Source organism: Kogia breviceps, chromosome 3, assembly GCF_026419965.1.
Source record: "Kogia breviceps isolate mKogBre1 chromosome 3, mKogBre1 haplotype 1, whole genome shotgun sequence".
NCBI lineage: Eukaryota > Metazoa > Chordata > Mammalia > Artiodactyla > Physeteridae > Kogia > Kogia breviceps.
Genome location: NC_081312.1, coordinates 24,037,645 through 24,060,989, shown reverse-complemented (window position 1 = coordinate 24,060,989; position 23,345 = coordinate 24,037,645). Strand labels below are relative to the sequence as shown.

General features: G+C 40.9%; 1 protein-coding gene across 27 annotated transcripts in view; it reads left to right on the top strand.

Moving 5' to 3' along the window:
- NRXN3 (neurexin 3) overlaps positions 1-23,345 on the top strand; it is a 1,710,573-nt gene that overhangs the window by 785,528 nt on the left and 901,700 nt on the right. For all 27 annotated transcript variants that reach the window (XM_067027973.1, XM_067027953.1, XM_059057591.2 and 24 more), the window contains 4 exons: positions 7,934-8,053; positions 16,521-16,902; positions 18,162-18,352; positions 19,147-19,320. In XM_067027973.1, coding sequence (XP_066884074.1) covers positions 7,934-8,053; positions 16,521-16,902; positions 18,162-18,352; positions 19,147-19,320 — 867 coding nt within the window. The remainder of the gene's footprint in view (positions 1-7,933; positions 8,054-16,520; positions 16,903-18,161; positions 18,353-19,146; positions 19,321-23,345) is intronic.

The following is a 23,345-nucleotide window of genomic DNA, read 5'->3' as shown; positions in this document are numbered from 1 at the left end:
GGACAGATGGAGGGGGTGTTGTGACGAGCACCTCCAAGAACTGTCTGCCCGAGAGACAGGCGACTGGGACATTTACCCATGAGCTCCACCACACACACACCCCCCCACCGTGTGTCAGCCCCACTACCCCACTTTGCTGCTCTTGTGTGCAGATAAGGAAGGCTTCAGAGAAGCCTGAGAAGACCTGAGAGCTGGCCCTGCTCGACCGCCGCCTCTGTGGCCGAGATCTGAGGTTGGCTCGGGACGCGATGTGGGACACCGAAAGTGCCACTTGCTGGTGCACCAAAATATGATGGCATATTTACCCTTCACTTACACTTCCAGTATAAACTTTTAACTTCTTTTGGTTTTATTAGGAGGTCCTATATGCTGGGACTAGATCCTAGTCTTGGAAATTGAAAAAGCAAAGTGAACTCAGGTCCTACTTTTCATTAAACACCCAAATTAGATTTCCGGTTTCATATTAGGCAGTGTTCTGATTTTCTCCATGTCCTTTACCTGGGCTCACCTCAATCCTCCTCAGATACCTGGACTGAGATGACCCGGGAGTGTAACCTTGATGGAGCTGTGAGAACAAATGAGGTTCAGTGGAGAGATTTTGCAGACGGACCGACTGGGGGTTGAGTCCTATAGCTGTGTGACCTTGACCTTGTGGTGTTGTGCCCTGACTCTTTATTGTAAAGTTGGGTAAACTGTATCAGCCTCATAATATGAACCTAAATAACATCATGTATGAGTGTACTTGGTACCTCCTTCATCCCCATGTGAGTTTCGCAGAAGGATGCATTGTCTTTTGGCTGGGGAAAAAAAATAAAAAATTATATATATATGTTTTAAAGGAAAGGTAGTGTCTTTATATCTGCTGCCTGGTGTCTTTTAGCTTCAGATTTGTCTAATTCACTAATTCACAAAATGCAGTGTTCAGGTCTCTTATGCTCCTTTCCCTTCCTTCTCTTCCTCTACCTTCAACAGATTTACTCTCTTACTTATTTGGTCATCCAATTTTATGTATTCACTTCTTAATTCAACTAAATATATTTGTTTCTGTACTGAATATCTTCCTGAATTGGTCCAATTCATTATATTGCTAAAATACTATTTGTAACTCTCTTCAGCTCCCCTTCCATTTCTTCTCCCTCCCTCAACCTGTCTACTAATTTGTTATTTAATTCATTCAATTCTATGTATTCACTCACTAGTTGTTGTTGTTTTTTTTTCTAGTATGTTGAACACCTCCTCGGTGTAAGATACTCTGCTTAGTGGTTGGGGATTACAAAAGTAGCATGTTTTTTCTTAAAGGAAGGAAGGAAGAAAGGAAAGGAGAAAAGAAGGAAGGGAAGAAGAGGGGAGAGAGGGAGATAGACAGAGAGACAGAGTCAGAGAAGGAAAGATAACAGTAACCCAGCAACCTTGTGTCAAGGCTGCAGGCAGTGAACTCTGATTCACACTTCTCATCAGTAGGAAGCTGGCAGGAGATGGTAAGTGTGACTGATGCTAGCTAGGTCGGAAAGACACAAATAACAGAAGTAAGCTCCCCTGGCTAATAGGATCAATCATGTCTTGCTTCTTCTGGAATCTTTCTCATCCCAGTTGAAGGTGCCTCCGTCACCAAGTGCTGTTGACCCCCGCCTCTGAAATACATGCCAAACCTCACCACTTCTGTTTCCACTGCTGCCTCCCTAGTCCAGGTCACTTTCATTTCCTGCCTTTAACAGCTCTTTGGTACATCTCCTTGTCTCTTGTCCATTGTTTGTCTCTTCTGGGCCAGTGCATCCATAGCATCCAGAGTGAGTTTTCAAACTTAAATTTGGTCCTGTGATCCCCTTGCTGAAAACTTCCCGGTGGCTTGCTGCTGCATTTAGAGCAGCATTCAGATTCTAGGGCCTCTTGTGATCTGGCTTCTGTCTACGCTGCCATCTTCTCTCCTGTCACAGCCTCTCTGCAGACGTAAGAGACTTCTTTTCGCCCCTCTGACATGCCAGCCTCGTCCTGGGCTTCTGTTCTGGCTGTTCCTGTTGCCTCAAATGTTTGCATGCTTGGCTCCTTCTCAAATGTGCCATCTCACTGAATAGCTCTCCGTCCAACCTGGTACAGGTCCAGAAGAGAGATGTCACCTCAGAGAGGCCTTTCTGGAACATTCTGTGACGTAGCCAATCCTCTGTTCCCACTCCCTACCCCAATTACTTCTCATCCTATTACCCTGTTGTATTTTCTTCATAGAACTCAACCTATCTGAAATTATCTCATGTTCTTCAATTTGTATTTTATCCTTCATTGCCCCCCACCCCAAACTAGCCTGTGAGCTCTGTAGAGGGCAAGCACCTGGTCTGTCTTGTTCACCTCTTCATCCTTCACACCTAGAATGGTACCTGCACCCAAGCCAATGCTCCTTTACCATTTGTTAAATATGTGAGTGAACTCTGCGATATGTGGTTGGTGTTAGTAACAGGACTCTGTCAGAACCTGGAAAAGCAGAGTAGAGAATGAGCCACAGGGAAAGGGATGGCAGCCCAGAGATGAACATGTTGCATGTGGCAGGCCTGGTGGGACATGGGCCTATTCAAGCCCAATACATGTCGCTGGTGTCTTCAGTGGGTTTTAACTAGAAGCACGCCTCCAGGAGGGTGTATGGGTTCAAGCTGAATGATTTGCTCCCTTGTCTTTCTCACATACTTCACTGGGAGACTTCTTAATACAAGGCTTCCAGAAAGCCTCCTCTGCTTTTCGTATCTATTGTAGGAAAGATGACAGCTCTTCCTGAGTCCTGAAGAGTCCAGTAAAAAATGAAATGATCTATTTGAAATATTTCACCAAACAGGCTCTATAAGTAAATCTGATGTAATTTTTTTCAAAGAAACTGAATGCTTTTGACAAAAATAAGTTTTATCAAAACAAAACAAAACACTTCCCACTCTCCGTTGGGTTGTCAGCCCAAAGAAAACAAGCAGAACATGAAATTTTGGGGGACAAATAAAATGCTTTTCTCCTACTTCCCTGTCACCCTCCTTATTCTTTAGTCCCATTCTTTTCCTCCTTACCCCTGCTTTAGTTGCTGAATCTATTCTCTCTGGAGAGGAAGACTCATAAACTATATGGTGCTATATAGGCTTAGTAAAATGTTTGTCACAGCTCAGCTAGCCCGACCTAAGGTGCTGGTGGAAATAAGGTAAGTTTTCTCTTTTTAAATATTTTTGGTGTTCTTTAAACCTAACACGGTCGTCCATCATTTTGTGTATTTATTTGCTCTGTTATTTAGATGTATAATCACATGCATTTCACTATACCTCTCTAAAGGAGTGAATTTCATCTTTTTTTTAATGCATTGTAGGAATTTTGATTCATGTGAAACATAGTTCCAAGAGAAATCAATTTATTGTCCCTTTTCCCTTCCTGCACACATAGGAAGATGTTCAGTGATTCTGGTGCAGGTGTTGCCTCCTTAGTCCCTCCTACCCCTCCCGCCAAAGTTTCTAAATGGTACCCACCCACTTTTAGAAATAACACTTTGTGGAACATGGAAGGAATTTCTACTCCCTGCATATGAGCAAAGCCATCTGGTTTAGTTGGTTTGGGCAGCTCTTAGAAATATATTGACAGATTATTGAAATACGAAATATTTGGGTATCTTGCAGTTTTGCTGGTTTTATTGCTCCTGGGGGGAATAACAAATTCATGTATTGTGAACAGTCTGTTTAAGAAAAAAACACACAACTAAATAGGTTCAAAATAATTAAAATCCAAAGTCCACCTTGTGAAGGATGGGTGCCTTTAGTAATGCTCAAATGTAGATTTTTCCCACAGACTTCCATTCCCTATCTGCCCAAACAGGGAACATTCTGCTTATGAGATATGTCTGAGTGTCATCTTCCTTCAAGCAATCGGCAGTGATTTCTCTCTCAGAGGGTACTTTTCTCCTAATTTTTCATTTTGATTTTATTCTTAGCTCCAGCTTCCATGGGGTTACTGTAGGATAGGTCAAGAAAACAGTCTAGTTTGTGTCCTTCATCCATGATTCTCATTCTGTATCCCCTGTTCATCAGAGGATCTTCTGTGAGAACAGCCTTAACTAAAAAAGATGATACTACGAGAGTTCGCAGTGAGGCTGTATTGAACGGGCATCTGTGTGGTGTTACCCAGAGGATTCATTGAAGGCTGTCTGTTCTACAATAACAAATGATTCAAGGCTCCACTGATACAGACTGCTACATCCCAGAAATCTTCATCTGCAATTTTGCTTCTTTACTCCAGTCATGGGTGTCATTACCTGGGAAATTCAACTACAGGGTGTTAGACAACTTATTAGTTTTCTGTATTTAGATTGAACATTAATGATCTAAGCAGCCTAAAGGGAATCAAAGGATTGTTTTGTGATCAATCTTGATTACTTAAACTATAAAAGAAGGAAACATGCATCTAATACATGCATCCAGTATGTATCCAATTAAAGATCATACTTCTACTAGCTACTAAAAAGAAAAAGGACAGTGCTGGATAATTGATAGCTTTGATAATATTTTTTCAAGTTCTCACCAGTTCCCTTTTTTTTTTTTTTAAAGGTAAGGTCACATTATTTTTTTTTTAGATGTTGGGGGTAGGAGTTTATTAATTATTTATTTTTGCTGTGTTGGGTCTTCGTTTCTGTGCGAGGGCTTTCTCCAGTTGTGGCAAGTGGAGGCCACTCTTCATCGCCATGTGCGGGCCCCTCACCATCGCGGCCTCTCTTGTTGCGGAGCACAGGCTCCAGACGCGCAGGCTCGGCAGTTGTGGCTCACGGGCCCAGTTGCTCCGCGGCATGTAGGATAACCCCAGACCAGGGCTCGAACCCGCGTCCCCTGCACTAGCAGGCAGATTCTCAACCACTGTGCCACCAGGGAAGCCCCCACCAGTTCCCTTTTAAATTTCAACTTACAAAATGATTTCCTCCTCCTTATCTGGACCATCCTTTACTTAACAGCAAAGAACTCTTCACATTCATTGTTTTACTGATGCTTCATGCTTGAATCTTCCAGAGGAGTTGTTCCAAACTGAATCCTCTTATTTCTAAAACCTGTCCATCTGTATGTTTCAACTTTCAGCTTGTGTCTGCATCTTGCATCACTTATCAATCCATTTTTATGCTTAGGCTACAGATTAGACTTGCCCTTCCCGTCTATTTGTGAACATTTCCAGCTGAGTTTAAACCTCATTTTCCTTCTAGTAGGACAAATTGACCTTTTCGCTTGATTAAAGATAAATGCCACGGACTCTCCACTTTTGGAGGCTGAGAGTTTTCCAGAAGCTCACTGAGATTTCTCTACTTATGGCTTGAAAATAAATATCAAACAATACTCATTTCCCTGCCATTTTATGGAGATGAATGCGAATCTTTTTTCTACTCTTAAGAGTAATGAGGATTAGTGGGGTGACAGGTAAAGTGTAATCAAGCAGTAGGGTATGAGAGGTTTCAGTTATTTTTTTTCACATTTTTTTTTTGGTCACAGGCCATCACATCCGAAAGTTTTAGAGTCAAAGTTTCAATCTGACCATAGCGGACATTTCAAGTAATCCAGAAGTACCTGCAAAATAGCAGCAGCATTTAACACGCGCTGGGCTGAGGCAAAGCTTGTTTTTACATCTCTGTGGCTGATATGGCACTAACGTAGCAATGTCCTAAAACTGATTGTGTTTGTGTTAGCATTCTTCCCTCTTTTCTGTTCCCAATCCTGAAAATTAAGCGATATGCGAAAATTGTCTAAAGAACAGATGCCACCTGTAAGAGCTCTTTAAATAGCCTGTTTGTAGCAGTTCTGCCTCCGTAGCCAATATTTTCCACATCTTTCTTTACTTTATTCTTTCTTATTGAAGCATTTGCATGTAGAATAAAGAGGATAAAAACATTAAAAAACAAAGGCAGATTTGTTTCTTCTGAGAACATCTGTTCTTGCTTCAAAGTACCCACAAGATGTGGGTCCATTTTCTCCCAATGCCTACACAGTGTGCTGTTGTTATCACTCATAGACCTGAATTTAATGAGATAAGGAACAGTGCTATCTAATCAGTTGAAATGTAGGGAAGAGCCCGTTACAGTGTATACATTTTGGATAATGTGAAAGACAGGAATACTCACAAAGAGAATCTAAGATTGCGTATTACATCTTTTGATTGTAGAATTATTTTTTTCATTGGTCTCATGGCATCATTACTCAGTTCTGGGTATATTTGGTCCATTCTAAGTTTCTTCACTTAGGAAGAAAAGTTACAAAAATTCTCAGGATTTTTTAAACTATGGATTGCACGTGGGATATAGGTACATTCTGAAAAATATGAAACACAGATTACCGGCTGAATACATTGTGATTGAAAGAAACCTTTCCACTTTGAAAGCCTGTTTATTTTTCAAGAAGGAAATTTCCCCAGACTTCAGCTACTGTCATAACTCTTATAACCAGCACTTAATAGAAATACTAATTACTCAAAAATTAAAGGATACAATTTAAAATGACCTAGCTTAAAAGATCTGTACCCAAGTGATACTCTTTTTTCTTTTCTCCCCTAAACGATATATAATATCTTCAGTCTTGGAGGTAGAGGAGTGGGGAGAGTGGTTAAGGAAAGATACATAATGAAAGTTTCAAAATTACTTAGATAAAAGTATATTGACCGTATTTGATGGTTTCCAAAGAAGTAAAGACATAGGTAGGCATCAGTTATTCAACAAGCACTCATTAAAGCACCTACTATGTACCTGGCCCTGTGCTCCTATATGTTGGAGCCAAGTGTGTAGTCTTCTGAAATATTGCACATGCATAACATCCACAGAGATGTATTGCCCAGTTACCTGTTTCATCGGGGGTTTTTTTTTTGCAAGTTATTTCCAGAAGTAAGGCTTTACATATATTGACTGACTAACATAGGAAGATTTAAGGAGTATCTTTCTGCATGGGATCAGCTATCTATGTAGAGAGAGCAAACTTGTTCTAAGTTTTCTGGTTCTACGCAATCTTCTTTGTCTTTTCAACTTACATCTCGGCTCAATGGCGAGTCAAACATAACATTCCACTCCCCCTCATCACCAACTGAAATGTTTCAATGCCTCAGTGTTTGTCTTGCCAACTTCTACCCCTAACTACCATGATTCCTTGTTGCACCTGATTCTTCCTAGGGTTCACTTGAACATCATCTTGAGCATCTTGATCATGGATCTTTTGAGGCAGCCCGGTTTATTCCTTTATTTAGTGGCACGTTTTACTGAATATTCTTTTGACCTAAACAGGTTCAATTTTGGAATTTTGCATTATTTCATATTTTAAGTCTTTGGATCTTTTGGGAAAGATGATGAACAATGAATAAGTCTGGGGCCCGTCATATCCCCTTCAGGAGCATTATTTATAATGGGGTTTAAGCCTTGACATTATTATCATGGTAACAGTTACTGTCATGATTTCTATGGTCGCTGAATTCTGGTGAGACCATGGGTTAATGGAAATGTCAAGTCAAAAGCATAGCTCTTTTCTCATCGAATTGGTGGGTAGTCTCCAAAAGCCAGACTGGTGTATTATGCCTGAGTGACCAAATGATTCTGAAGGAATGTACGATGAATTTCCTGTATCCTCAAGAAATTCATCTGAAGTCTAAGACTCTAGGAAACAAAATGACAGCTGACTACTGTCTCCTGTAAATGCTTGCTTATTGCCATTGGCATTTTAAATATCTTGCACCTTTAGATAAAGGAGGGCACTTACGTGTTACTGTCCATTATGATTCAGTTGAGATTCTGCACCGGGGACTGCTGGGGAGGACCCTGTTAGATCAGTGAAACTCAGATGGGCTCCGGAGGGATACAGTCCCTGGAGTGCTGCTGGGTCATGTGCACCAGTGTGGCTTTGACAACTCTGATGCCGTGAACACTACTTTTAGAATTGATTCTAACTTTGGCACTTACCACTGCCCTTAGGCAAAGGACCAGAGACCCTGTATGCGGGGCAGAAGCTCAATGACAACGAATGGCACACCGTTCGGGTGGTGCGGAGAGGAAAAAGCCTTAAGTTAACCGTGGACGATGATGTGGCTGAGGGTGAGTACAGCTCTCGTGAATTTGCCTCCCTTTGCTCTCAGTCTCCTCTTGGTCGTTCAGTGAGCAAAGTGTTGTGTTCGAAAACCTTGTATTTGGCTAAACAGAAGTCGTATGTCTTGTTCTCCGTGACAAGCTCAGGTAAGTCTAAGAAGATCTTCCTCTGTATTTTCATAATCCCTTTTCATTGATCTGTATTACAGAACTTATCCACTATGGTGGTTACATATTGATGGGGCTCTCTCCTTAGGCATAGAGTATGTGCCTGGAGGACAGATGTAGAGTTCTGCGGATCCTTCTGTAATTCAGTTGCTCAAAAACCCACTTACCAATCATCCTTCAGAGTGCCAGTGCCTTCCCTCTTGAAGGAGTCACCCTCCTGTAGAGGGAGATGGGTAAACCAGAAATTCAGAACATTATAGGTACAAGTAAGTACCGAAGTTAAGTGCATGATACTTAGAAGGTGCTGAATAATTATTCATTTATTTAATAATTTATTTCATCATTATTAATTGAGTCCCTACTCTGTACTAAGCACTGCTTTAGAAGGCACTGGGGACGTGGTGGTGGACAGTTAGGCAAGTCCTTGGTCTGGTGGAATTTACATTCTAGGAGGGCAAGGAATAAGTGAATGAATCCCTACAAATGTAAAGGAACATTCAGACCCTCACACAAGCAATACGTATTTCTTGACAGCCTGTTCTATTTCAGCAATGTGCTAGGGATTGTAGGAGACAAGAAGGAAGAACCAAATTACCTATTTCCTTCAGCAATGAACCAATTTTGTAGATGAGATAGGACTCGGGAATTTGAAAATAAGACGAGGAGTGTATAATGAGATTCTAATTTGGATGGGTAAGATTATAATTTTCAATCGGAAGGTAATTTTCTCAATTATCAGTTTGGACTGGAGAAATCTGGAGTGGTTTAGGAAGGTAGATCTTTGGGCAGAATTTGATGGATAGTTTAATAAGATCTAGGGCAGAAGAGACAAAGCATTTTTAAGTGCATCTTACTTGCTGCGTTCTAAAATTTTTACTCTCCAGTATTTGAGAGCCGTGTATATCTGTTATGCAGACTTCTTGTCCCCGTGGGAAGGGAGAACATGGGGCAGGATGGGGTATTACGCGGGACGCTGTTGGTGTCAGGAGACCTGGACCCTGATGCCGATTCTCTGCAGGATGTTGGGAAGGCCACTTACCGTTTCTGTCAAATGAAGTCCGTGGCCTAAGCCATCTCTACAGTTTCTTCTGTGAATAAGACAGGTTCGAGTCAGGAGCCTTCGGGTTTAACAGTCATTGTCACTAAAATGCTTTATACCTTGAAATTCTATTATTGCTAAGGCTATTTTCAGAATAAAGTCTCTGCAGTTTTGGGTTCTGTAATTTAATATTATAATCATGAGCCTGAGCTTCTGTTCTCCTGGAGTCAGGAATTATAGTGAGCCATGTGTGTGTTTGTGCAGGTAGGAGTGTGTTTGTGTGTATGGGTGTGCATGAGTGAAGAAGGAGAGTCTGGAAGGAGGAAGAACAGCTCACATATGGCCAGTGCCCAGCTGGCATTAGGTGCTGGGTTAGCCATTGTACACATATCAACTCCTGTAATCTTCTGGAGCACACCACTGCCTTCCAGGTTAAGTGTTCTTATTGTCATGTTACGTAAGGGCGACATGGACTTAGAGGGAGTTGTGTGCGTAAGCTCTAAATTCATGTCTGTGTGATTTGACCAAATCACGCTGCTTGTCAGACTTCCCAGTTCATCCTAAGAAAATGATTTGTCTTACACTATAGGTAAAATATAGTGGAATGGATTGGGGTGAGGTGGGGAATACATTTCGGTAGGTACACAACAGTCCCCAACCCCTTCCCTCCCAAAGAGAAGACAAACAGAACTACAGTGATTAGCCAACACCTTCCAATTGTACATAGACATAACTTAGAAGTGGGAGATAAGAGTTGCTGTTCTCCATGCCTGAAGGGTAACTTAGCTTTATGTAATGAAAATAAGCAGAATGATTGTAAGCTTTAGAACCCACAGCCAACCTGAATTAATTCTTCAAGAAATCCCCATGAGGGAATGCAGAGAGCAGCCTGCAAAGGCAACAGTGATACCTCTCAGGTCCCTTGGTGCCTCCTCTGGGTTTAGCCCAGTAAAGCCAACAGTGCTATTTGCAGCGTGTTTTGAATAAACAGCCACTAGATGGCGACCTCACCCTGCTCTTTCCAGACAGCAAGTTCCTTTTATTTCCAAAAGGGACACTATATACCCTGAAATCTATAGTCATAAAGAACTGCAGGACTGAGGGTACAGTAATGTGTAATGCCTCCCTCAGTCATTATTCTTTTTTTAGAGGCTTTACAGTAAAGGTAATTATAAGTGTGCTTTCTCTCACCACTAATAATTAAAAGGCAGGATTAAACCGTGGATGCCCAAGTCATCCAGTAATTTGATATTTGAAATTAATGAAGCTGTTTCATTTTCTGCCTTACCTCCTACTTTGCTGCTGATGGAAAAAAAGCAGCCATAAGGATAAAGAAACTTGGGAGAAGAAAAGAGCTATTTTGCTTATGAGCCACAACCTTGGATTGCTTCTTACAGTGATAAGGGGTTGGGGAATTTTAATTTTAGCTCACAGAAGTCATAAAATCAGGCAATGAAACTAAAAACCACATAGTCCTCAGGTTATTAAGTAGTGTCTTATTGGCTTATTTAGTAATGCCTTTCATGCTGTTTAAAGTCGCCCAGGAGGTCAGATTTTCAGCTAGTTTGTGGAAATGATGCAAAGAATAGGTCAGATGTATAAGAAATCTAAAGCAAGAAAAGAAATAGTCCTTGGCCTGGCAGTTTTCATTTACTGTAATATAACGTGTTCCTGGAAAAATATTAAGTTCAGTTGACAGTTAATAAGGATTGATTGAGTTGGATTTCTATTATTAAGAGTAAATGAAAAGAATACCTACCTTGGGTTACGCGCCTCAGCATTAGGGCCTGACACTGCAGGGACCGCCCGCGCCACCTAGAACTTCTTGCTGGTACAGAAATTCACCTCTCTTCTGACTCCTCTGGTCCATGTTGACTTTTTCCTTTCCTTCCCTCATCCTATATAGCATATACAGCACCAAGCTGTAAAAATCATTTTCCAAGAAAAACTTGTTTCTCACGTTAATTTTTTTTTTTTTTAAAAAGGGATGAGATCAATTTGGAAAATGTTAGGTTAAACAAAATGAAGTGGAATTCTTACTTGAAAGACCTATTGGGAGCCTTTAATATGCTAATATACATTGCTCATCATCCATAATTACATATGCAGTGTTTGCCCAATTTATTTGGCACCAGAACTTCTTTTAAATTACTAAAGCATGTTACAGTATATACTTTTGAAAAATGTTGATATCGAGGAGAAAAGGGTGTGAGAGTGGTAGAGCTGGAGCTGTGGGCAAAACGTGCATTCTTACTAAGGCTTTGTAAGCCTTTAAGTTTTCTTTTCTTTTTTTTTTTTTTTTTTTTGCGGTACGCGGGCCTCTCACTGTTGTGGCCTCTCCCGTTGCGGAGCACAGGCTCCGGACGCGCAGGCTCAGCGGCCATGGCTCACGGGCCCAGCCGCTCCGCGGCATGTGGGATCTTCCCGGACCAGGTCACGAACCCGATCAGCAGGCGGACTCTCAACAGCTGCGCCACCAGGGAAGCCCCGGGAAGCCCCCTTTAAGTTTTCTTAACTTCTCTCCCTATGTCTGTGAGCCAAGGGAGGTCAAGTTGCCTCCTCTAAGCCTCTCCCGATGTCTTTGCTGAGCTCGCAGTGTTGGCCTGCTCTTAGTGGTGATTGCAAAGCAGATGTCTCAGATACAGCCTCCTTCCGCAGATGTGAGGGATGCTTGCTGTGCCTGGGCTCCTTTGCCAAACCCTGTCGGGCATAGAGAAGAGGCAAGACATGGTCCCTACTTAGAAAGAGCTTGTGTTCTGGTAAAAGGGAGAAAGCAATAAATGGAGTCACCAGGAAATTCTTAACACACTTCAGAGAAAGGAAAAAAAAATGAAAGCTGCATAATTAGTAATAGTTGACAGGTACTGTTCTAACTCCTTTATATGTACTGATACATTTAACCCTGATAATTTCCTCTTGATTTCACAGGGAAACTGAGGCACAGAAAAGTTATGAACCCAGGTAGTCAAGCCTCAGAGCATACATGTTCATCCACTATATGCTAATGCCTTGTGGGGGAAGTTACAGCTTGAACTTGGCCAAAATTTTGAGTAGGTTTATGTTCTCAACAAACTTCAATACTCTGAGCCTGGCTGGTCTGTAAACTGCTTGCTGGCCATCAGTGAACTGTGGAAGCGAATGTGTGAATAGAAGTCAAGGCAGCATGGCTGTTCTGAGGAAGGTGCTGGATACATTACCCGTGAATTAGATGGAATGACACTATAATACTTGGCCACTGAAAAGGAGTGTGAACTCATCACAATTTCTGCCTGGAAACTTCACCAGTTAAATTCCACCTACAGCTTTTCTTGGGCAATAATGCAAGGAATGAGTCAAGCTTTTTCTCGAGAAACAGAATAGTGTACAAGATAAGATATGGGCTTTGGACTGAAACACGCCTGTGTTCAATTTGGGGGTCTACCATTTATCACCTGTATGAACTTTGATAGAAGTTTAACCTCTCTAAGCAAAGCGTCCTCACCTCTAAAGCAAGACAGTGGTGCCTCTCTACAGTTTTATTGTGATAGTGACATTTGATGGTGGTTATAAAGTGCCTAGCATGACGCCTGGCATATAGGACTATCCAGTAGTCTTGGCGTTTGCTTGTTACGTTTCTCCCAAGTTACTTGTCTCTCCTCCGAAGTTTGAAAGCGGCTGCTATGAAGTATGCATACATTCTCCACTTAAGTGGAAGTTTTAATTTAAGACAGCATTCCAAAGAGATGAGTGAGGTGAATCAGTTATATGTATACACATATCCACTCTTTTTTAGATTTCCTTCCCATTTAGGTCACCACCAAGCATTGAGTAGAGTTTCCTGTGCTATAGAGTAGGTTCTCATTAGTTATCTATTTTATACATAGTACTGTATATATATGTCAGTCCCAATAAGAAACCAACACAACACTTTAAAGCAACTGTACTCCAATAAAAATTAATTAAAAAATAAAATAAAATTATAAAGGGACATCTCCTAGAAATAAGTAAATTGATTGACTGATTGATTCATTCATTCTTTGGGAAGCAACAACAAAAAGCAGATTGGTAACACCTGCCTGAGAAACCTAAGACTATTTATAGAGAATAATACAACTAAATTGATGGTGTTATTATAACTTTAACATTACATACTACACAGTAATAAAGATTATTTTATTGAGACGACTAAAAACAGAAGAGGTGAGTGAAAAGGTTCCCGGTTATTAATTTTGCTTAGGTGTTACACAGATTTAAAAAAATATATATATATTTGCTTAGTTTGTCACAAGTTTCAAACTTAAGCAATCTTTTCAATGCATTTTCCAGGTGCAATAGCATACATTTTTTGGGAATCTCTATCTGCAGCCAAGTGAATTCCTTTAGCACACAGTGAAGCTAGTTCATTTTCTAATTTGGCCCCTTTCTAATTTAGTCACCTTCTTCACTCCCCTGCCCGCCCTCCTAACCCGACCAACTTCAAGTTGAAGCTCTCTGAGTTATCCTGAATTTTAAATCAGTCTGTATCCCTGGGCTAAATTCTCAAATTTCATTGTTTAGCTTCCTTTCTCTTACTTGTCCAAGCCTTTCTTCAAGCTCTTCTTGAAGAGCTCAGTCAACACTGTACATGATTTTCTTGCTGTATCAAATTCATGTTCTAATGAGCAGAATTTCCTAACCCCTCAATTCTAGGGGCCGATTTATCTATAAACTTATCTATTTTTCTCTAAAAGATCCCAATTAACTTTAAAATTGTCTCTTCGAATATGTTTTTGAACTCCAGTCTTCCCTGGGGATCACCCCTTTCTCACTTTTTAGTTCTCATCACTGATCTTTTTTATTTTTAACACTAAAACGAGAATGAGCAGGGCTACCAGCATCATCATAGTCAAGTTCCTGTGTCCTTATCGAGATTGGCTGGGGTTTCCCCTTCCCATCATCCTCCAGTTCCAGTTCTCAGCCTCCAGCCCTGGTATGAACAGCTGTAGCCAAATTGACATAGGGTATTTGTTTCAGTCACTTCATTGTTTTATATCATGTGAATTTAGGTTATGCTAGTTTGCATTTTCATGACCAGTCCAATTTTTAATACTAAGTAATTTTATACAGTAATTCTTTCTTCTAGTTATTCAATTGTTAGCAGATTTATGTCGCATTTTGTGTTTTGTTCTATTACAATTTTATATGTAAGTTAGCCAACATCATTATTTTATTTCTGCTTATATTAAGAGAACGATTTGTCATTAGTTGTCATAACACCACATAGAAGCTCATAAAATGTAAATTTGATTTTTGTGCTTATGAGCGATTCTTTGAATTAGGTCTGTGTATGCTCCCAAAGGGATGAAATTAATATTAAGCAACCAAGGGTGTGATCTGGTTGAAGCTCCCAGATACTGAAGTTTAAGGACCCAAGAAAATACGATCCCCTCCCCTCCTTTAATTTTTGCCACCTGAGTTCTATACCAATAGAGAAAAACAAATGCAGGTCTGGTGGAAATGAGATATTTTTATTAGTGATAACACTGATGTTTAAACATGTGGTTTACATGTACTGAATTTCAGAATTAGAATTGCCCACTCAAACACTAACTAATTCAGGACTGGGGTAGGACTGAAGCAAGGCCTGTTCCTCTAACACCCATGCTGCGGATGAGTGAGTGAGGTAAACTGGCGTTTCTTGAAGGCAGCTTTCCCCCTTAAAGGACATGCCAGAGGCTGAGCCATGCACATATGGTTTCTCTCTGCAGACTATCCTTAATATTTCAGATTTTGTTACTTCCTTTCCTCTAGAAATTGATAAAAGAGGCAGTAAGAGATTCTAGGAGTGTCTTGCTAATGGAATTTCTTCAAAGTAGAGGTTAACGACAGGAGAGGGAAGAAAGAGGGAATTCCCCTTCCCTTCCTTCTACCTCTGGGGCATTAGGACATGGTTTGTTAAATTTTAATACGATTTATCCAAATAAATGTGAGAGAGCCACCTTCTACTCTGGCCACACCAATGCTGTTTTCCTTGACCTTGTTACTAAAGTTTCCAGTCTCTCTGTATTTTTTTCAAGCCCACCTCATTCCCCTTGCCCCAGCCTCTCACTACTTCTGGGTAAACCAGGTAATGAGGGGTCTAATGGTTTATTTGTATCAGCTGGAGATATTTTACTTGCACATGTCAGACACCCATCTCCAATGCTTTAAGCATAAAGGAGAGTCTATTGCCATGTAGTTTTTAAAATGACATCATCCTGCAGAGATGGTTCCTCTCCGTTTTGTGATTGTTTTCTGGGTCAGCTGTCTCACCAGGGAGGCCCTAGCCCTCCAGTTATCACGTGGCCTCCAGCAGCCCTGGGTTTTCTTCTTACCCCTTCAGAAAGAAGGGGTTTGCAAAGAACGTCTCTTTCCTAAGTGTTCCAGCACAAACCCTGGGGGAATATTACTGGACCAACTAGGGTTGCTGCTAATCCAGTGTTCTAAGGGTGGTCCCTAGACCAATCATGTCATCACCTTGAAACTTGTTAGAAATGCAGATTCTCAGGCTACACTGCAGACTTTTGAATAATAAACTCTAAGGGTGGGGCTCAGTGAACTCTGTGATTCAGATGCGCGCCAAGGTTCGAAGACCACTTTGTTAGTCCGTAGACCATACTCTATGGCTAGAGAGATAAAAATACACTGAGTGGCTCTGCCTGGGTAGATTGATTACTTCAGGGGCTAGGATGGGGTTGTCTTCATCCAGCCCAGATGGTTTAAGGGTGAAGTGAGGAGGGTATCTTCCCAAAGGAAGATTAGTTGTTATTATCAGAAAAAGCAACGGTTGCTGGTCAGATAAAGTTAATATGTTCTACAATAGAAACTTTTCCACAAGTACTGGGTGGTGAATTATTACACCAAGAAATATTAATAATGAATGGCTAAGGCTCGCTTATTTTATCTTTACAAGGGTTAGAGCCAGAAAAGTTTTCCTTCTTATTGTATGTACTAGTACCCAGTTATTTTCCTGAACAGAGAAAACAGTTTCATCCTTTAACTGGAGTTGCCCATGAGCTCATATTTTCCTTTATATGATGGGACATTCTGAGCAACTGCAGGAGGGTATGGGATGCGGGGCGTCTAACTTGGGCTGGACCAGTCATCAGCTCCCCGACTGGAGCCAAGTCAGATATCTACTATATTGAGTATTTCGTTTTCTGGAACTGAATATTTTGTGTGGAAACAAATTAGACCCAAAAGATGTAGTAAGGGTGCTACAACCAAACATGGTAACTTCTCCTGTTTGTATCTCATCTATGATTTTCACAGGTACAATGGTGGGAGACCATACCCGCTTGGAATTCCACAACATTGAAACTGGCATCATGACAGAGAAGCGTTACATCTCCGTTGTCCCCTCCAGTTTCATTGGCCACCTGCAGAGCCTTATGTTTAATGGGCTGCTCTACATTGACTTGTGCAAAAACGGAGACATCGATTACTGCGAACTGAAGGCCCGTTTTGGACTGAGGAACATCATCGCTGACCCTGTCACTTTTAAGACCAAGAGCAGCTACCTGAGCCTGGCCACCCTCCAGGCCTACACCTCCATGCACCTCTTCTTCCAGTTCAAGACCACCTCTGCCGATGGCTTCATTCTCTTCAACAGCGGCGACGGCAATGACTTCATTGCTGTTGAGCTAGTCAAGGGGTAAGTGGACGAGGTCGCCTAGTGTATACTAAATGTCTTAGCTCAAACCCTGAAAAAAATATGCACAGAAAAAACTGTCTATTCTCCTTCTACCCACTATTCCTGATTCGTGCTCTCATCCCCATTGATTAAAAAAATCTTTGTAATCATTAGGACTGGAAGGGAGAAAGATTCATGAGTTCATTTAAAGATCTTCTTCTAACTCAGTACTGTCAGGCTCTTTAATCTGAAATGTAGTCCTTTAAACCTATGGGAAAAAAAGCTTATTTTTGCAAAAGAGGGATAGGGTATGTGTTGCATCTATCTCTGGGGCAGTACAGTCTGCAACCACCAAATTTATAGGAAGAAATGAAATACAGATATTTTCAGTACTACCATTAGCCCATATATGCAAATTTTAAAAAGCTGTTCTTGCTCCAAGATGTGTTACTACTGTGTGTTGGGAAGTAGTCAAAACAAAAGCAAAAAATAGAACAAAACCCAAAAAACAGATCCATGATTGACTGTGAATTTAGATGTCGCCCCCTAATGTTTTGGAGTGTACCAGCTGTACTGCTTTTGTGTCTCTGGATTTTTACTAGGTAGTGTTAAAGAAATGGATTCAATGAGTATACAACTAAAGTGAAGTCGGGTAGAATAGATTATTTATATAAATATATATTTATATATATATATTTATATATATATAAATATATATATAAATAATCTAATCTATTCTATCTATTCTAATCTATTCTATATATATATCTATATATAAATATATAGATATATAAAAATATATATATTTATATATTTATTTTTATATTCTTTTTTAAAAAAAATAAATTTATTTATTTATTTATGGCTGTGTTGGGTCTTCGTTTCTGTGCGAGGGCTTTTCTCTAGCTGCGGCGAGCGGGGGCCACTCTTCATCGCGGTGCGCGGACCTCTCACTGTCGCGGCCTCTCTTGCTGCGGAGCACAGGCTCCAGACGCGCAGGCTCAGTAGTTGTGGCTCACGGGCCCAGTTGCTCCGCGGCACGTGGGATCTTCCCAGACCAGGGCTCGAAGCCGTGTCCCCTGCACTGGCAGGCAGATTCTCAACCACTGCGCCACCAGGGAAGCCCTATTTTTATATTCTTAAGTCGAGCTTTAGTTATCCTTGCACGATGCCAGTCTAGCTTGGGGGATTTGAAGCCCCCGATGGCTGTTATGTACACATTGCCTTTAAAACCACTGCAAGGGAATCTCAAGTCATCGGGTGCTTGTGGTTCCTGATAGGTACATACACTACGTGTTCGACCTCGGAAACGGCCCCAATGTGATCAAGGGCAATAGTGACCGCCCCCTGAATGACAACCAGTGGCACAACGTCGTCATCACCCGGGACAACAGTAACACCCACAGCCTGAAGGTGGACACTAAGGTGGTCACTCAGGTTATCAACGGTGCCAAGAATCTGGATTTGAAAGGTAAACCTTGTAAAGAAGTTTCTCCTCTTTAGAGCTTACAGTGGAAAGGCTGTTTCCAGAGGTAAACTGCAGTGTAGGAGCGCCATGCTTTTTTCAGGCATCATGCATACCCTATTTTAACAGCATTGAATTACACCATGATGCCATTTGTTCAGTTTTTCCTTCTACCACTCCTTAGGGATGGTTTATTTTCTCTGTAAACCTTGGGCATGCGGGAGCTGAGTGATGAGGTGATAAATGTCAAAATGTGGAGGGGTCATAATACAGAGGAAGGCATGTAGGTTTTGGAATCTCAGCTGAGTCATTTACTGCCTGGGTGACTTTGGTAAAATTTCTTAGCCTTGTTCAGCTTCTATATACTTTTTTTTTTTCAAAATGAAGATAATAATTGTTATTACCTTTATGGGCTATTAGGAGTTTTGATGGAATAATGTCTGTAAAATCCTCAGCATACTATTGATAACAAGCACATAAAAAGCACTCAATAAGTGGTTGCTTTGTCGAAAATGTTGTTAATCTTCACTTCATCATAAAATGGGAACAATACCTACCTCATAGAATGGATATAGTGATTAAAATTTGTGAGATGATGTGTATAAAATGAATGACACATAGAAATGTTAGTTTCTTCTTTTTACAATGTAGGAACTCTGGTGATAATTTTGGTGTATGCTGTTCCCCCCCCCCGGCTATATTACCATTATCTAGTAAACAGTCTAATGTGACTTGGCTTTTGTTGACATGGTTTCCAGACCATTTACCCATTTGCTTTTACTACCTATTTTCCTTTCCAGGTGACCTCTACATGGCAGGTCTGGCCCAAGGCATGTACAGCAACCTCCCAAAGCTCGTGGCCTCCCGGGATGGCTTTCAGGGCTGTCTGGCATCAGTGGACTTGAATGGACGCCTGCCAGACCTCATCAATGATGCCCTCCATCGGAGTGGACAGATTGAACGTGGCTGTGAAGGTACAACCTTTTTCATTTTAAGCCACATTCTTGTTGCCAGGCTCTTTGTTGCCTCTGCCAGTGCCTCCTTCCTTGGTTTACCAGTCCCCTCTCATCCCATTCACTATCTGACATTGCATCTCCATTGATGTCCTCCTGTCACTGGCTGAGTATGTCAAGACATGTGACACAGGCTCCAGGAATGTACAATATGTTGGCAGATGTCCTTCCAGTGTCACCTACTTGCCATAGAGGACCTTTCCTGGCATTGACATCAGGCTTCTCCTGACTTGTGCCTTTGCTTCCAGCATGGCTGAAAGGGTATCAGGGACTTTTCTTTATATCTTAATACACAGGGAGGTACAAATCAGAGACTTTTATATGAGTGTCACCATTAATAAAATATCTCTTATGTTGCTAATAGTGACTGCATTATTTAATGCAAACTGAGCAGAAGGTAGGAAAATGATGTCAGAATGCCATAATGGAGGAAGGGAAGTAACAGTTATTGAGTACTTACTAGGTGTCAGGCATCATTTGGCAGTTTCTTGGTGTGGTGTAGTGGAACAGCATGAGCTTTGATGTTAGAAAGACCTGGATTTAGGTCCAGGTAGTAGTTCCTGTTGGCTGTGTGACTTTTGACAAGTTACTTAACCTCTCTGAATGATATCTTCCTCATCTGTAAAGTGGGACAATAAAACTTAGCTTGGAAGGTAATATATATAAGTCAGAATTATATATAGATGCCTGGTGCCTATATAGTAGGTATTCAATAAGTGGTAGGATTATTATTTACAAACATTATCTCATGTGAGACATTTAATAGCATTGCATGCCCACCCATGTAGCACAACAAACCATGCTCACCCTCTTTCTGTAGATAATCCACTGTCTCTTGAGATATTAACTGAATTTTATAGGTCATTTGAGTCCAATAGCTCTTTACAATAAAAGCTATCTAGTTTTAACCAGCAGGGGAGAGCAGACACATTTTCAGCCTTCCCCAGACTCCTTGGGTAGGCTGAAAAGGTGACTCGTGTCTAACTGGAAAGGCAAAGAGGATGATCTGATCAGTCACCAGGACCTATGTATTCTTTTGTCTGATGGAGCCTCATGGTTTTTTGTGCAATATACTGTTTTCTTGTATATCCCTCATTAATTTGCCACATCCAACCTGTTCATTCATCTTCTAACTGTTCAACTTCATTTATCACTCCTGTTCTTAACCAGCTTCAATCCTTCACTTGCCATCATAAAGCACATTTTAATAAAAGCTTCTAATCAGCTTCCCAGGCTTATTTGTAGTATGGAAGTCATTTCCCTTTGCCTAAGGGTCAGTTTCTTGCTACCAGTTTGCACTAGTAATAAGGCTGACTGTCCCTATAACCCTCTCCAGTTTTCTTTTAGCCAGAAATATTTCTTATATTCTGTTAGCTAAATATGTTGTGTGTGTACAGGGTGGACAGGAAGCTGGGAATCACCAAGCATTTAGAGCAGCCACTTTGCTTTCTTCTCCTGAAAATGCACAATTTCATTCAGCTCAAAAGTTTTTGTCTTATTGGCCTGCTCTTAGTTCTTTTGGGTGTTAAGGGAAGTCCTGAAATTGATGCACCATTTGAGAATTAATTTGAGTATATTAGTTTAGGAGATTGTGGAATGACAGAAATTCCAGTTTTCCTGGAATAATTAATCCCATCTAGTAAAATCATAATATGAAAGCACATATTCAAAAGTATAAGGCTCTCTTCAAATGTTAAATATTTTTATCATGCCATCAGTTCTGTAGATTTAAAAGTCAACAGGAATCATCCATTTAATTCCATTGCGACGTCGCCTGATAGAAATATAATGTGAGTCACATACGTAATTTTAAATTTCCTGGTAGCTGCATTTAAAAAAAAGATACAAAGTAACAGGTAAAGTTAAGTTTAATTTTACACTTTATTTAACTTCACCTAATAATATATCCAAAATATTATCATTTCAGCATATAATCATTATACAATTTTTAGTTAGACATTTTATTTTACTTTTTTCATATGAGCCTTCAAAATCGAGTGTGTATTTTGCACTTGTAGCACACCCCAATTCAGACCACACCTTTAAGGTACTCGAGAGCCACATGCATCTATGGCTACTGTATCAGAGGCACAGTTCTATAGAGTATAAAAATTGGGGTGTAAGGAGGTAAAGCTGTAGCATTTGATTAAAAGGAAGTCTAAACCAACCTTTATAAAAGTGGATTAAAATGTATAGTGTAAAGGTGGAATGGACTCCACTTACGAGAGCTTTAGGGGAAGTTGTGGGAGCATTAGGGAAAAGAAATTACCCCATCTAATTGGAGAAAATGTTCCTGTCCCTCTACCTACAGCTCTATATGCAGTTTGGCATGATTCATCACATTCATTATGGTGGGTTCTGACCTTCCTCTGAGTATGGGTGATTGTTCAAAGCTGAATATTATGGCTTGCTGGCCCTACCATCCACATCTATGGCAAGTCCTATGGGCCTAATAACACTGCACTCTATTGCCATGGAGATAATTATGATGGTTACCCATGGCGCATTATGACCACCCCACTGGGTGGCATGAAGTGGAGGATGAGTTCTGAGGGAAGAAAGCCCTTGTTTATTGTACACAGATGACTTGGATAATTAGCCTAAGTGGCCAGGAAAAATGGCCAAAAAGTGGGTCAAGGCATAAATTACTGTCACTGGAAGTTTGCACTATTGTGAATAAGCCCTCGTAAGAGATACCAGGAGCTTTTTAGGGCACTGTGGAAGATGATGGGGAGGGAAATGAAGGGCACAAAACCTTGGAAAGACTGCAAAAAAGTATCATTTTCCTTGTGAATCTCTGTACATAGTACCGGACCCTCAGGAAGGCCTTTGACAGTTAGGCAAGTCATAGGAAACAGAACACAATTCTTGATTTATCATTTCTATGCCTAGAATAGGAAACAAGTTGGGGATAAGGATTCGTTACTAAGAACTAAAACCTGAACCTTGTCACGATGGCAAATGTGTTTCATTTTTAACATATTTGGTGTACACAGGCTAGGATATATCATATGTTCTTATATGTGTCGAAGTCATTGATAATGACTCAAGATCTCTAAGTAGCAATTGGATTACTTTCCGTATGATATCTAACCCAAAAGAGTCTGAAACTATTTTAAAGACACATTAATCTAGTAGTCTTTGGCTCTTGATTGGTTATAGTAAGAAAGAAAAAAAATATTGAATTAGGTTTTTATTTTATGGTTCTAATATATGCAGAGTATATAATTTAGAAATTAAGTGCAATTTCTGGACAGCCTAGCCCACATCTAGCTGTGACTTACAACCTCTCAATTTGGACTAGGAATTTTTTTATAATGTCTGATTCAGTACTTGGCTGGTAAACATCTCTTTCTATCTTGAGGCCAGCTTTGCTACAGAGACCAAGGCATGTATTGGCTAGAAATTCGATTCCACAACTGCAGACAGTAAACATCTGAGAGAAGCATATGTGCTTCATTTTGAGACTGGCGTAAATAAATAAAAAGGACATTGGTTTGGTGCCATTTTGCCCACAGCCATTTGGGTTTGGCTACATTTTTTATAAATTAAGCCAACTGAGATTGTTGATGTTCCCAAATCACCTTCATACAAATGCCCAATTCTAGTGCCAAATTCCTTGGTGGCATTTTCAGGAGGTTACAAGGAGTGCTCCCAAGCGACTCTTCCATGCTTAACTCCTAAATGTTCAGAATTATTTTTGTGGGCTCCGTCTGGTTGTGCACACGTGTCTTTCAGTCTGGCCATGTACTACCCTTCTTTCTTTCTTTCTTTCTTTTTTTTTTTTGCGGTACACGGTCCTCTCACTATTGTGGCCTCTCCTGTTGCGGAGCACAGGCTCCGGACGCGCAGACTCAGCGGCCACGGCTCACGGGCCCAGCCGCTCTGCGGCCTGTGGGATCTTCCCGGACCGGGCCACGAACCCGCGTCCCCTGCATCGGCAGGCGGACTCCCAACCACTGCGCCACCAGCGAAGCCCTACCCTT